General features: G+C 38.6%; 1 protein-coding gene across 1 annotated transcript in view; it reads left to right on the top strand.

Moving 5' to 3' along the window:
• MYBL1 (MYB proto-oncogene like 1) overlaps positions 1 to 15,609 on the top strand; it is a 66,957-nt gene that overhangs the window by 38,460 nt on the left and 12,888 nt on the right. The window contains exons 8-9 of the mRNA XM_043975465.1: positions 909 to 1,013; positions 11,409 to 11,642. Of these exons, the coding sequence (XP_043831400.1) occupies positions 909 to 1,013; positions 11,409 to 11,642 (339 nt within the window). The remainder of the gene's footprint in view (positions 1 to 908; positions 1,014 to 11,408; positions 11,643 to 15,609) is intronic.

Here is a 15,609-nt window from a genome sequence, read left to right as displayed (position 1 = left end):
TTGTAATGTAATATTTGTCAAACTTAATAAGGTTTTTTTGTTTTTCTTTTTTAATTGTAATTGAGTTATAAAAATATTTTTTGATAAGGATCAGTATGCTTATTTTTGCCAAATCTGTGATTTCATTTGCATGGGAAACTCCCAGTAAGGAAAGGTGCTGCACCAACACAGATTGGCACCTGCTTCAAAATTTATAGCTTTAGAGAGTTTTCTGAGCAGCTGATAAAGAAAGTGACTTGCCCAGGGCTATGCTGCCACTATGTGTCAGGTAGGAATCAAATCCAGGTCTTCCTGACTTCATCTTTCTTAGGAGTAACATACAATGGCTTAAAAGCTCATTAAAAATTAATATGGGGGGCAGCTGGGTGGCTCAGTGGATGGAGCACGGGCCCTGGATTCGGGAGTACCTGAGTTCAGATCCGACCTCGGACACTTGACACTTGCTAGCTGTGTGACCCCAGGCAAGTCACTTAACCCCCAGCAAAAAAAAAAAAAAATTAATATAGGGGCAGCTAGGTTACGCAATGGATAGAGCACCGGCCCTGGATTCAGGAGGACCTGAGTTCAAATGTGGCCTCAGACACTTAACAATTACTAGCTGTGTGACCCTAGGCAAGTCACTTAACCCCAATTGCCTCAACCCCCGCCCCCCCCCCAAAAAAATTAATGTAGTTGGCAACATTGGTTTGTTCATTTTAAATTTACCTTTTACTTCATTTGTAATCTGAAATGTTGAGTAGCATTCTATTGTAGATTAGGAAGGATTCAGGACAATTAGGCCTAATTAGTTAAACTGGCTTTCTAACGATCCTGAAGATAATCAAATCTGGACCTTGTGTTAGTGTAACTATCAATATTTTTATTTTGCTCTCCTTTCTTCTTTTGCCTTTATTAAACACTCATTTCAGCAGCCATTTGTTGATGAAGATCCTGATAAGGAAAAGAAAATAAAAGAACTTGAGTTGCTTCTTATGTCAGCGGAGAATGAAGTCAGAAGAAAGCGAGTTTCATCGGTAAGGAGTAAACTTGTGTGGGTTAGAAATGGTTTCTTTTCCTTCTTTAGCTTTTGTTTTTTAGTATATTTCTTATATTGCCTAATGGTAATGAGCCAGCAACTAAAAAATGTGACAGTCAATTTGTATTCACACTTAAATATAGATTAATAGATCCTTGAATTCCTAACACTTTCGGTAGATTGCTTAGTTTGCCACAGAAGAGAAAGCACTGGCTTTCCAGTCAGAGAACCTGAGTTCCAAACCCACTTCACATGGTGTGACCTTGGTTATGTCATCTAGTCTTCTGGGCCTCAATTTTTCATTTGTGAAATGATGGGTTTGGATTAGGTGATTTCTGACAGTTCCAATTCTAGATATATGATCTATGATATAGACCTGTTTAATTATATTTCTCAACATTTTATGGTTTCAAGAAAGCTGGTGTAGTAAATGTTAAATATGTAATCTCTTCTGCTATTATGTTATATAAGAATATTTTTAAGTTTAGGTGTGCTTTTATTGCTGTTTCTGTTGGTAGCACAATCATCCTTCTGATCCCTCAGTTTCAAAATCTTGGATTTACCCTTGACTCCTCTCTCCCTCAACCAAGTTATTCATTCAGTTACTAAATTTTGTCTACTCTTTCTCCATGTTCTCTCTCACATGAGACTATTTGTCCCCACCCACAAAGCTCCTACCTTCAACAACAGTAAACAAGCATTCCCTTAACACCTGCTTTGTAACAGATACTGTGCATGTGCTGAGGATACAAATGAAGCAGTCCTTCACAAGAAAATTACATACTAACTGAGAAGACAAGTACACATATACATATGTACACAGTACATGTAAAGTGAATACATGCAAAGAAATACAAATAAATTAAGGGTGCGGTTTGGGAGGGAAGTCACTAGCCAGTGGGATAAATCAGGAAAAGCTTCTTGCAGAAAGTGGTGCTTCATTCAGTTGTTTTCAGTTGTGTCCAACTCATTGTGACGCCATTTGGGGTTTTCTTGGCAAAGATACTGGAGAAGTTTGCCATTTCCTTCTTCAACTCATTTTACAGATGAGGAAACTGAGGCAAACACGGCTAAGTGACTTACCCAACCAAAAAAAAAGTGTTGCTTGAGCTATGCTTTAAAGGAAGAAATGGAGGCTGGGACAAAGCTGAGGAGAGAGGGCCTTCCAGGTAGGGGGGGACAGCTACTGCCATTGCAGAAAGGTGAGAGCTAGAGGGTCTCAAGTGAAGAACAGAGGGCATGCCAATTTGTCTGGATTGCAGAACAAGAGAGGAGAGGAGAGGAGAGTAATGTCCAGGGTATGAAAGGCTTTATTTCTTTGAACAAACATTTATTTTATTTTCCATTTACATGTAAGGGTAGTTTTCAACATTCATTTTCATAAGATTTAGAGTTCTAAATTTTTCTCTCTCCTTCCCTCCCTTTCCTCCCCTCTCCACAAGATCGCAATCAGATTATATATGTATAATCCACAAGTGTTCTTTTTATCAGTTCTTTCTATAGGGGTGCATAGTAACCTTCCTCATTAGTTCCTTGGGATTGTCTTGGATCATTTCACTGCTGAGAGTAGTTAAGTGATTCACAATTACTCATTGAACAGTACTGCTGTCACTACCCACAATGTCCTCTCAGCTTTGCTCACTTCACTATACATTGATGTTCATTAGTCTTTCAAGGTTTTTCGGGGATCATCCTGTTTGTCATTTCCTGTAGCACAAGTCCATTCCACTACAATCATATAACACAGCTTTTTCCATCATTCCTCAATTGATGGACATTCCCTTGATTCTCAATTCTTAGCCTCCACCAAGAGCTGCTATAAATATTTTTTGTACAATTTTCCCCCCTTTTCTCTTTTTCATGATTACTATTGTTAACTGTTTCTCTTCCCCATGATATTTATTCTATTATCCATCTTCTTTCATCCTATCCCTCTTCAAAAGGGCTTTGCTTCTGTCTGTCCCCTCCCCCACTCTGCCCTTCCTCCTTTAGCCCCTCTCTCTTTATCCCTTTCCCTATCTATTTTCCTGCAGGGTTATAGAGATTACTCCACCCTATTGAGTGTGTCCATTATTCCCTCCTAGAGCCAATTCTAATGAGATTGAGGTCTTTAAACCAATTTTGACGAGTGTTAGGCTCATTTACTGCCCAGATTAAATAGATTATTCCACCCAGTTGGGTTTGTCTAGTAGTCCCTCCTTTAGGCAGCTCTGATGAGTTTAAGGTCTTTGAGCCTTTTCTGATGAGTATAAAATTCATTTACTGCCCTGCTCCTCTCCCATCTCTTCCCCCACTCCATAAGCCTTTTCCTGTTGCTTTCATGTAGGATTTCACCTCTGCCCTTCCCCCTCCCCCAGTGAATTCCCTTCACCCCTCAATTTAACCCTAAAGATGTTATCATCTAGCTAAGTGACACAGTGGACAAAACATCACCCCTGGATCCAGGGGTATCCCAGCCAAAACCCAGCCTCAGACACAAGACAGTCACCCACTGTACAACCCCAGGTATGTCCCCCAGCTCCAATTTTTTTTTCCTATGGTTCTCTAGGGTCTTGTATTTGAAAGTCAAATTTGCCATTCAGTTCAGGTCTTTTCATCACAAATATCTGAAAGTCTTCTTTTTCATTAAAGTCCCTTTTTTTCCACTGAAAGATAATGCTGAGTTTTGCTGGGTAGGTGATTCTTGGTTATAATCCCATTTCCTTTGCCCTTTGGAATATCATATTCCATGCCCTCCAGTCCTTTAATGTAGAAGCTGCTAGATCTTGTGCTATCCTGACTGGGGCTCCACAGTACTTGAATTCTTTCTTTTTGGCAACTTGCAATATTTTCTCCTTACCCTGAGAGCTCTGGAATTTGGCTATAATATTCGTAGGAGTTTTCTTTTTGGGATCTCTTTCTGGAGGTGATGGGTGGATTATTTCAATTTCTATTTTAGCTTCTTCTTCCAGAATTTCAGGGCAATTTCCCCTGAGAATATCTTGAAAGATGGTGTCTAAGCTCTTTCCTTGATCATGGTTTTCAGGTAGACCAATAATTTTCAAATTATCTCTCCTGGACCTATTTTCCAGGTCAGCAGTTTTTCCCAGAAGATATTTCACATTGCCCTCTATTTTTTTATTCATTTGGATTTGCTTTATTGTGTCTTGGTTTCTTATAAAGTCACTGGCTTCCATTTGTTCAATCCTAATTCTTAGGCAATTATTTTCATCAGAGAGCTTTTGTACCTCCTTTTCCATTTGACTTTTCAAGCTGTTGACTTTTTTCTCATGTCTTTCCTGCATCACCCTTATTTCTCTTTCCATTTTTTCCTCTACCTCTCTAACTTTATTTTCAAAGTCCTTTTTGAGCACCTCTATGGCCTGAGACCAATTCATATTTTTCTTGGAAGCTTTAGATATAGGGGCCCTGATGTTGACATCTTCCTCTGAGGGTGCCCTTTGGTCTTCCTTGTTACTGAAGAAACTTTCTATGGTCCTCACCTTTCTCTGTCGGCTCATCTTGCCTTTCTTTTACTTAACTTTTAGCTCCTTAAAATGGGGCACTGTTTCCAGGCTGCAGTATCCCAAGCTTAAGAAGTCCCAGGTGGTATGATTTAAGGAGAATCAGGTTCTTCCCTCGCTCAGGCTGTTTCCTGGTCCTAGATGACCCCAGACCAACTTGCCAATCAACCAGCTTTGTGTGTTGTGGTTGTTAGCTCTGATGAGCCTGTGCCTCTCCCCCACCTGGGCCACTTCTCCTCGAGCCTACCACCTGGTTCTCAGTAGGGGTGTAAAATCCAAGTTCTGCCTTAGCACCAGCATAGACCCCCGTAGTCTCCACTCACTAGACTGTGAGCTTATTTCCAGACTACACTGGTACTTCAGCTGATTCAGAGGCTCTGGGAGGTCTCCTCTGGTGAGGACTTCCTGAGACTGGATCTGTGTCAGGGTGATTGTGGGGTTGGGCCCAACTCCTGTATCAGCACAGCAGCTCCCTCCTTCTGACCTTCCAAGCTGTTCTTGGTTAGAAGATGATTTCAGCACATTCTTCTGTGAGTTTTGCTGCTCCGGGCATTTTCCTATGACCTTATTTGGATGTTTTTTGGAGTGATCATGTCATGAGTTCGGGAGCTCACTGCCTTTCCTCCACCATCTTGGCTCTGCCCTGGAAGTCTCTTTTATTTCTTTTTTGTAAGAAGGAAGCACGCTAGTGTGCAGCTAGTGGGTGCCGTATGAAAGGCTTTAAAAGTTAAACAGAAGAATTTATATTTCATCCTAGAGCTAATAGAGTTGGGTTTGATTTAGTAGAAGTATGATATGGTCAGATCTACACTTAATGAAAATTACTTTGACAGCAGTTTGTAGCGTTGAATGGATTGATGAGAAACTTGAAATAGGGGAAATAAATAGAAAGCTTTTATAGTACTCTAGGTAAGAGATGATGAAGGCTTGAAATAAGGTGATTGTACAAGTAGAGAGGAGGAGTTGGATGTGAGAGATGTTGTAGAGGCAGAAATTGTAAGAATGGTCAACTAGGGGCAGCTAGGTAGCACAGTGGATAGAGCACCGGCCCTGGAGTCAGGAGGACCTGGGTTCAAATCTGGTCTCAGACACTTACTCGCTGTGTGACCCTGGGCAAGTCACTTAACCCCAATTGCCTCACCACCCCCCCCCCCCAAAAAAAAAGAATGGTCAACTGGTTGGCTATATGGGATGAGGGAGAATGGGGAATCTAGAATGAAGTTGAGATTGAGAATATGAGATACTGTAAAGTGATGGTGGAAGTTTGGCAAAGGGGAAAGTTTTAGGGGAAAGATGATGAGTTCTGTTTAGGATTGCTTAGTTTTGGATATGTTGAATTTGCAATAGACAATTGGTGGTGTTGTGGGATTGTAGCTCAAGGGGGAGTTTGGAGGTAAATCTATAGATCTGTGAGTCCTTAGAGATAATAATTAAACCTATGAAATTTGATGAAGGTCTACAGAGAGAGGGTGTTTAAAAGGAGAAGAGAGCTGGGGTAGAGCCTTGAAGAGCTTTCACCCTACCCCTTATTAGGGGGTTTTCATCCCATTTCTCCCTTCTTCTCATTACTCAGATGTCAACTCACACTCTGTCCTCCTACACCCTAGTCTAACATGAAGAAATTCCTCTCAGTTTTTTCTAAATTCTCTGTAATCTGACCTCCCACTTCATCTGTCAACTGCATCTATTGTAAAGTTACTTTGTGAAGACATTAATTGCTAAATCTAATGAACTTTCTCAAAGTCCACATACTTTTTTTACAGCATCTGATACTGTTGATCACCTTCTGGTAGTGTGTTATTTTGGGGTTCAGTGACATTATTCTCCTTTCTGTCTGACTTCTCCTTGGTTTCCTTTGCTGGTTCTTCATCCCAATCACACCTACTAATAGTGAGTTCCCTTCAAAGCTCTGACCTGGGCTTTTGGCCTTGTCGGCGGCTTCTAGGCTTCCCTGGCTTCCTTTGGGACTCAGCTGAGATCCCCTCTTCGGAGTAAGCCTCTTTGGGTCCCCCCAACTGCAAGTACTTTTTTCTCTGAGATTACCTTCCATCTGCTTTGTACATATCCAATATTGTACATGTTGTTTTCCCCACTAAAATGTGAACTTCAAGTAATGGATTTTTTTTTTTGTATTCCCATTACTTATCACAATAACAGGGCCACTGCTTTATCCACTGAGCCACCTAGCTACCCCCCTAAGTCATTTAAAAAATATTGGACGTCTTAAATTGTCTTTCTATTTTTTCCAGCTTTTTTTGGGGGGAGGGTTGTGCTCATATTTTTTGCTGAGTTATAGTGTCATTGATTTCTGTTTGGTCTATTCTAGTTTTCAGGGAGCCTGTTAACGTGGGTGAGGTTTGTCACTTTCCCTTTTAAGCTATTTATTCTCCTTTTAATTTTTTTCTCTACAGACTTTATTTCACTTTTTAATCTTTTGCTTCACTTCTTCTGGGCATTCCTTGTAGAAAATTGATTTTTCCTTTGAGTCTCTGCAGTTATGAAATTAGTTTCTTTGTTTTGTGTGTCTCTGTATCTAGAAGAGTTATTTTTTTTTTAATAATTTTTTTTTTTTTGGTGAGGCAATTGGGGTTAAGTGACTTGCCCAGGGTCACACAGCTAGTAATTGTTAAGTGTCTGAGGCTGGATTTGAACTCAGGTCCTCCTGAATCCAGGGCCAGTGCTCTATCCACTGTGCCACCTAGCTGCCCCTTAGAAGAGTTATTAATGTTGATTTTTGTCCATAGTTTATTCATCTCCCTAAACTTAGTTCCTGAATTGGCCACTTTGTGCTAGGGCCAGGCTTCATCCCCTGTTTCACCTTTGGGTAGGGTGGTCATTTCTCCTTGTTCTCACACTAGGGACTCCTGAGTTCTTAGATGTTTAAGGTTTGGAGAACTGTATCTTCAAGGTGACTCTGGTTTTACTGATATTGTCCTTGGAGGCTTTGGACTCTTAGACTGTTCTGTGTGTACTGGTCATGCTATATTGGTTTCTCCTATTCCCATGGGCTTCCAAGGTTCCCACCTTGGGGCTTTCACCAAGAAGCTTTTTGCTGTGTTGTTTGTGGTCATTGTCCTACATGCTACATATGTCACTGGACCATTTCTGGGCTACCAGTTAGCAAGGAGGCTATCAGTTATTTTGTCTGTGTTGGCACTGGCTTTTCTATCTTGTATGGGGGAAAATTACATCTTTATTTTTGCTAACCTCTAGCTGAAATTTAGCATTTCCTTCAGGAATGTAGACAACAGACATTCTAAGTAGGAGTACTTGACACAAAAAAGGTCAGGAACCCCTGTATTAGGACATTATCTTCTTGAAATTACTTTGTATAACTTTGTTCATACTTCTGTTTACTTTAACTGTATGTAAAGTTGTAAAGCTCTTTTCCCTTCCCCTTCTCTCCACCCTCCCATTGCCACTCCCAATAACGTCCTTGAGGGTAGGTACAGTTTTTTTGTTTGGTTTGGTTTTTGGCTGCAGATCCCTGGTGCCTGGCACATAGTAGATGTTATATATATTTGAATTGATAGGTGGAAGTAAACTGAGAACATATTAACAATGCAAAGTCATTGATATTTTGAGACTTTCTGAAAACCTTTTTTTAAAGAAGAAAATTTTTATGGATATTTATTGAGTATTGTGTACAAATAAGAAACCAAATATTTGCAGAGATAGTTGAAATCATAGCTAAATGTTATAAAACTGATAGATCAGTGGGTAAAATTAGAATCCCAGGAATATAAATTTATTCTTTAGTAACTACATTAGAATATAAAAAGGTTCATTAAAATATTTATTCTTGGTTTTGTAAAGTTGCTATCTAGCTATACTGTCTAAAAATCTAATGATAAATTAGATAATAAAATAAATATAGTAATAAATAAATAAAAATAAAATAAAATAAATTAGAAGCTTTAGCAAGAGTTTAGACTTTTAAGCATTTATTAAGGAGCATAAGAATTTGATGAAGAGAGACAAAGGCCTAGATGCCTACCTCTATCTATCTCAGGGAGCCAGCATTTCTAGCTCCACTCCCCAAGAGGTCCTCACAAAAAAGAGAGAACCTCACCCCTTCTTCATCCCACAAGCCTCCTGTCTAAGCCGGAAAGATCAAATGTCACTTCCTGACACCAATGAACTGACCTTCCAAGCCACATGGCTTGCCCTTAGACGCCTTCTCCTCATGGCGGAGCTTTCCTACAGTATCTCTCCAGCAGGGGGCGTCACTCCAATTGTCACAGTTTGGGATTGTGATTAACAGTAATCCATTTTGAACCACCACACATAGTAACAAAAAGATTATAGGGAATAAGATTATAGACTATCCCTAGGCAAATGTTGGAATAACATTATTATTTTTATTTATTTATTTATTTGTTCGTTTATTTATTTATTTATTTATTTATTTATTTATTTATTTATTTATTTATTTTTTGTGAGGCAATTGGGGATTAAGTGACTTGCCCAGGGTCACACAGCTAGTAAGTGTTAAGTGTCTGAAGCCGGATTTGAACTCAGGTACTCCTGACTCCAGGGCCGGTGCTCTATCCATTGCGCCACCTAGCTGCCCCGGAATAACATTATTAATATGGCATTGTGAGATAACTGGTGATGAGTGGACTCCTGTAGATGTTTAATATTTGTTGAATGAAAGGAATCAGTTTTCATAGAAAAATGGTATTTTATTATTGTTATGTGCCTAACACATAATACGCCCTTACTAAATGTTTGTTGGATTGAAATGTGTGACTATAGGGAAAGCATACTTTATTTGAAATAGCAAATTATAGGCAAGTAGATGGATGAGATGGCAGCAGGCCTGTGATCATATTGATATAGGGAACTGCCAGTAAAGAAACTTCTCTACTTGTGCAAGTCTTAGGGTCTTTTCTACAGTTTCTAGTCTTGGAGAATTCCCCGGGTGTGCTGATGGATTAAAGAACTTCCTAGGGTCATAGAGCTGGAGTGAGGCAAAGCAGAACTTGAACCTGAATCTTCTTGCTTCTGAAGTTGACTTTCTTTCCACTACATGATGCTGCATCTGTGGGCTTTAAATGTGATTATCTTTAAATCATCCACAAATTTTTGACTCATTGAGGAAAAAAACCTGCATATTTTACTTGACATTAGTTTTATTAAAATAATCCTGGCATTTTTTATAAATTTGCATTTTTAAAAGTAGTTTTAACAAGGTCAGTGTAATCAGACCAAAAAAAAAATCAAACCAATTTTGTATCAATAAAGAACACTATGGAATTTATCTTTTTAGTACTTGATAAGATCTACTGTTGTTATTTACTTGGTTTAAGAACATTTGGATATGGGGCAGCTAGGTGGCACAGTGAATAGAGCACTGGCCCTGGATTCAGGAGGACCTGAGTTCAAATGTGACCTCAGACACTTGACACTTACTAGCTGTGTGACCCTGGGCAAGTCACTTAACCCCAATTACCTCACCAAAAAAGAACATTTGGATTAATTAGTTAATGGAGAACATTTAAGATTTCCTAGAGAAAAAATCAATCCAGAGAAGAGGGTGGATTGACTCCATATACTCATTTACTTACCTATCTTATCTCTATCAAAGGGAAATAGCTAGCTAACAGGAAAAGAGAGAGTTGGGAGAACATAATTCTAATTTAGGTTGGTAGCAGTCTTAAGACATGATACTGTCTGTGTTTAACATGGAAGTGGCAATTAGACAGAATTTAACATGTCGAAGTGTTAAGGGAAACTGCATAGATTATAGGAATGAATATTGAATTTATTCAAATATCAGTTATTGACTGCCTTGAAACTACTTGGTTGTGTTAAACTTGGTATACAGCCAGTATATAAACAAAGTGTTAGGAATTTGAATATTTTTGTAATGTCTGTGAAAAACATTGGTGACATTCTCTTCTACTTTATTAACATTTTATATGAAAGTTATTAAATATATGTTTTGAAACCTAATTTTATACATGAGATTGTATATGGCAGTACCTTTAATTTTTTTTTTTTTAGTGAGGCAATTGGGGTTAAGTGACTTGCCCAGAGTCACACAGATAGTAAGTGTTAAGTGTTTGAGGCTGGATTTGAACTCAGGTCCTCCTGACTCCAGGGCTGGTGCTCTATCCACTGCACCACCTAGTTGCCCCATGGCAGTACCTTTAAGACAGCCCTTGAATTGACTGGTGATTGAATTAGTTTAATTTTTGATGTTTAAGAAAACCTTCATTGAATCTTTCTGAAGTTCTCTGCAACTTCCTTTTGGCAAGTGCATTAAAAATTTTGAAGCATGGCTCCACTTTGTATATATAGTAAAGTAAGCTATTAAAATTATTTTTGATCAACTTTGTCTTCTAAGTAACTTTCTAGACTGTATGGTAATTGGGGAAATGGGGAATTCTACATTCTCTATGCTGTTAAGGTCCATCTTGATAGAGTACATTTAATCGAAAGCATATTTTTTAAAATGTAGAATGATTTTTACAAATTTGAAAAAAAGATTTCATTAAGAACATCTAGAGAGGGGCAGCTAGGTGGCACAGTGGATAGAGCAACAGCCCTGGAGTCAGGAGTACCTGAGTTCAAATTTGGCCGTAGTCACTTAACACTTACTAGCTGTGTGACCCTGGGCAAGTCACTTGACCCCAATTGCCTCACTAAAAAATAAAATTAAATAAAAATAAAATTAAAAAAAAGAACATCTAGAGAATTGATAGAACTCGTTTTAATTGTTTTCTTTCATCCTGATTTTGGAGATTAATGGTATTTTACTGTAAATGATATGTCCATATGAAATCTGTTTTAAGAAGAACTTTTTGCTTTAAATCCATATGAATTAGATACATCTACATTTAAAATCACAGATAATATAACATTTATTTATTCTGTATTTTTAGCAGACAGGAAGTTTTTCTAGCTGGTCCGGTAGTTTCCTCATGGATGATAGCATGTCTAATACTCTAAATAGCCTTGAAGAGCAAACTAGTGAGTTTTACAGTATGGATGAAAACCAGAATGCATCCGCCCAGCAGAGTTCACCCACCAAATTCCTGGCTGTGGAAGCAAATGCAGTGTTGTCATCTCTACAGACGATTCCAGAATTTGCGGAGACATTAGAATTAATTGAATCTGTAAGTTGTATAATTTATAATTAAATTAACTCTTTTGGGGGGCAGCTAGGTGGCTCAGTGGATAAAGCACCGGCCCTGGATTCAGGAGTGCCTGAGTTCAAATCCGGCCTCAAACACTTGACACTTAACTAGCTGTGTGACCCTGGGCAAGTCACTTAACCCCCATTGCCCTGCAAAAAAAAAAAGAAAATCAACTCCTTTGACTATTGGTCATTAGGGGATTCTTGTCATTTTCCATGCAGTTTCAATTTTAAAGTATGTATCAAATTTTTCTAATGATAAAATTCTGAAATTCAAACCCATTGTAGTAGGTAATGAGAGTGTCTGAAATGTTACACACTTATACACACACTCTCAGAAAGCACCATGAAGAAGGGAGCCATAGCTTTTTTCTAAGAGTTGGAAAGCTTCGCAGAATCAGAAATAGGAAGACCTTCTAAGGGCCAATCTGGTGAGTCAGCTGAAGCCCAGAGACCTGCTTGCCCGGGGTCACAGTGCTAGAACCTGAGTCTTGTAGCTTCAGCCCATATTTGTCCCTTGGGAAGCTTAAGGACCATGGGCAGGTCACCTCCTTTGTCTGGGTCTCCATTCCACCATCTGTAAAATAAAAGGTTTGTAGTAGATCTCCAAATTCTTAAGTCTTTGAAAAAGTAGTTACCTGGTTGATCTTTTCCTAATATTTTATCTTAGCAAAGCTTACTTCAAGGAGCTGTGGTTTCTGTTTATATGTTCCCTTTCCTAACTCAAATCACAGCTCCTCCATACTTCAGTAGAGTCTTCATGAATTTCTGGAAACAAAGAATCATTATTGCAGTCAGACTGGCCACCATCATCTTTGAACCTAATTGGGTTGGTCCTTGTACAGAAAGCAAAAAATCTATTTCTGGGCCTATATTTGAAATAGAAAGTATTAGCCTCAGTTAGATACTGATTAAGGATTTGTTTTTATAGCTACTATGAACTTCTTTAAGTTTATTCAGTGTCTGTTGATTCCCAGATCACTTTTTTTGGGGGGGGGGACAGGGCAATGAGGGTTAAGTGACTTCCCCAGGGTCACACAGCTAGTAAGTGTCAAGTGTCTGAGACTGTATTATCACTGGCTATGATAACAATTGCTTACATTTATACAGTACTTTAAGATTTACAAAATACTTTGCTCATGATAATCCTGCAAACTAGGAAGAAGACGTGTATCTTTTATTTTTATGGATAAGATGTTAGGCTTGTACAAGGTAAAACTAATAAGTGGTAGAGTCAAGATATAAATTCCATTGTCTTTTCTGCTATGCCACATAATAATCTTATCTTTCTCAAATTTGAGCAAGGCTGGACATCAACTCTGCAAAAGTCACAGGACACTAATAAGTCAGTGAATCTATATTTTTGAGACCCCTGAGCTAGAAGATCTCCATTATACTATTGATTAGTTCCTACTGTCAATATTTTCTTGAGCTTATTTGGACAAAGATATATTTTGTACGTTTGAGAACAGCCCTGGAATTTTTTTTAACTTATATTCAAAAGATGTGTGTAATTTAAGAGAGTTTTGCATTTTGTATTGGCTACTTAAAAAATAAGAATAGGGGCAGCTAGGTGGCGCGGTGGATAGAGCACTGGCCCTGGAGTCAGGAGTACCTGAGTTCAAATTGAGCCTCAGACACTTAACACTTACTAGCTGTGTGACCCTGGGCAACTCACTTAACCCCAATTGCCTCACTAAATAAAAAAAAATAAGAATAAAGATTTACTTTAGACAGGAGGGGTTTTTTCGTTTGATATGAAAATTAGTTTTGAATGTTGCACAAGCTCATTCAGTCTAATCCTGTCCTATTTTGAATTTTATAAGATCACTCAGGAATACACTGTATTTAATCATTCTAAGACCAAAAAAAGGTAATTTGTGAATTTGTTATAGTTTTCCTCCTTTGAACAAGGTGAAAAATTTTGATGTATAATATTGTATTCTTGGATTTTATATACATATAAACACATGTATTATATATGCATGTATATCTTAATACACACACACACATATATAACTCTGAAATAGCTTTATTGCTTTGTAATACCTTTCCATGTTAAAAATTACTCAAAACTGGTATTAAAGAAAAACCACTAGATCCCCAAATCACAAAATGAATTTGGAACTCTGACAAAATAGCTAACTCATTAATGATACACTCATTCATTATATGATTCTGCCAGTTATTTTCCTAAGCATTACTTTGTAGAGTACAAAAGAACAGCATTTCAAGTTTAGGCATTTGGCCCTAAATTGGAACTAATTTTGCTTTCCATTTGAAAGAATTAAAATTCTGACATGAACCACAGATACTTTAATCTTTCCCCACCCTCCCAACCTGCCTTCCCAAATAGGCAACAAACTAAAAATACCCCAGTAACTCTTCCTACTTTACCCTCTCTAGAAAAGGACCATACCTTTTATTTATACCACATTTTCCCTTATATTTTGACTAGTCCCACCTTTCTTCTTTTTTTTACTGTGTGTGAGTGTGTGTGTGTGTGTGTGTGGGGGCAATTGGGGTTAAGTGACTTGCCCAGCGTCACACAGCTAGTAAGTGTCAAGTGTCTGAGGCCGTGTACCACAGCTTAAAGTTCAGCATTGTTGTTGCTTAAAGAAATCTGTTCTTAATCTTTCAGGCAGATTTTCTTGTTCTGTGGAATCTTTGTAGAAAGGCTTGTATTTATAGCCTTTGACAAATCCATTTTTTCATGACCCCTTAATGAGCCTGATCTGTGCATTCCTCAGGTGCATCAGTACAAATGGAAGAGGATCCTGATGGTTTCTCAAATAGACATTGACATTGTTGTAGGCATTGTATGTGTCTCTGGCAAAATAAATTACACATTGTGCTGGAAGGACCTCAAATTTCTGGTATCCCTATAAAATGAAAGACCTAATAAATATCCCAATGCTTGTGTCAGTACAGAAGGATATGCCAGGCCTGTGTCTTCACAAGCAAATCTGATCAGCCTCTTGTCACATGCAGTGGGTCTTTACCACGTGTAGGCATGCAGGCAAGCCAGAAGAATGAAATATTCTTGTGTGAACAACATATGAATTTATTAAGTACAGAGGTGCAGTTTTAATACTGTTCTACTACTTGGTCATACAAAATGTGGGATCATTACCAATCTTCATCATTTTTTGTGATTAAAACCCTATCATTAGAATTATTTTGTACACTTTTCTTAAGCCTAGTTTGGCATGGACTGCCAGCTGCAGTCAATTTGGTTTACTCCTAGTTTCCCCATTGAAGGGATAAGCTGGAGTGTTGACAGCTTTGTCCTCCATCAACATGGTGTAAGGGGTGGGGGGGAGGGTGTCAGAACTACTGCTGCTGAGACTTCTGAGGTTGCCATGGCTCACAGACTCTGTGGACCTGCCCTGGTACAGCACTTGGAGCCCCAAAGAGCTGACTGGCCATATTAAAATCATTTCCATTGCTTCTGTTGAGAGCTTATCCAGGACAATCACCCAGTACCAACTGAGAAGGGCAGCATTCCATAGTGGCTCTAATTGATCACTGTCCCACACTCTACACGAAGAAGGAAAGTGTCCTGAGATTTATTGAAACAAAGAACCTCATCAATAAAGTGGATAATTTTCTTTTTGCAAAAACTCTTTTCATGGGGCAGCGAGGTGGCACAGTGGGTAGAGCACCGGCCCTGGATTCAGGAGTACCCGATTTCAAGTCCAGCCTCAGACACTTGACACTAGCTCTGTGACCCTGGCCAAGTCACTTAACCCCAATTGACTCACCAAAAAAACAAACAAACTCTTTTCACTTTGCATTTGTTTTTATGACATCTCAGATATCACTTAACACTTTATGCAGACCAAGAAGCAACAGTTAGAACAATACATGGAACAACTGATTGGTTTAAGATTGGAAAAGGAGTACAAGAAGGCTTATTTATTTAACTTCTATGCAGAGTATGTCAT

Source organism: Dromiciops gliroides, chromosome 1 (assembly GCF_019393635.1).
Source record: "Dromiciops gliroides isolate mDroGli1 chromosome 1, mDroGli1.pri, whole genome shotgun sequence".
Taxonomy (NCBI): domain Eukaryota; kingdom Metazoa; phylum Chordata; class Mammalia; order Microbiotheria; family Microbiotheriidae; genus Dromiciops; species Dromiciops gliroides.
The sequence above is the reverse complement of the archived record's forward strand: the minus strand, read 5'-3'. Positions and strand labels throughout refer to the sequence as shown.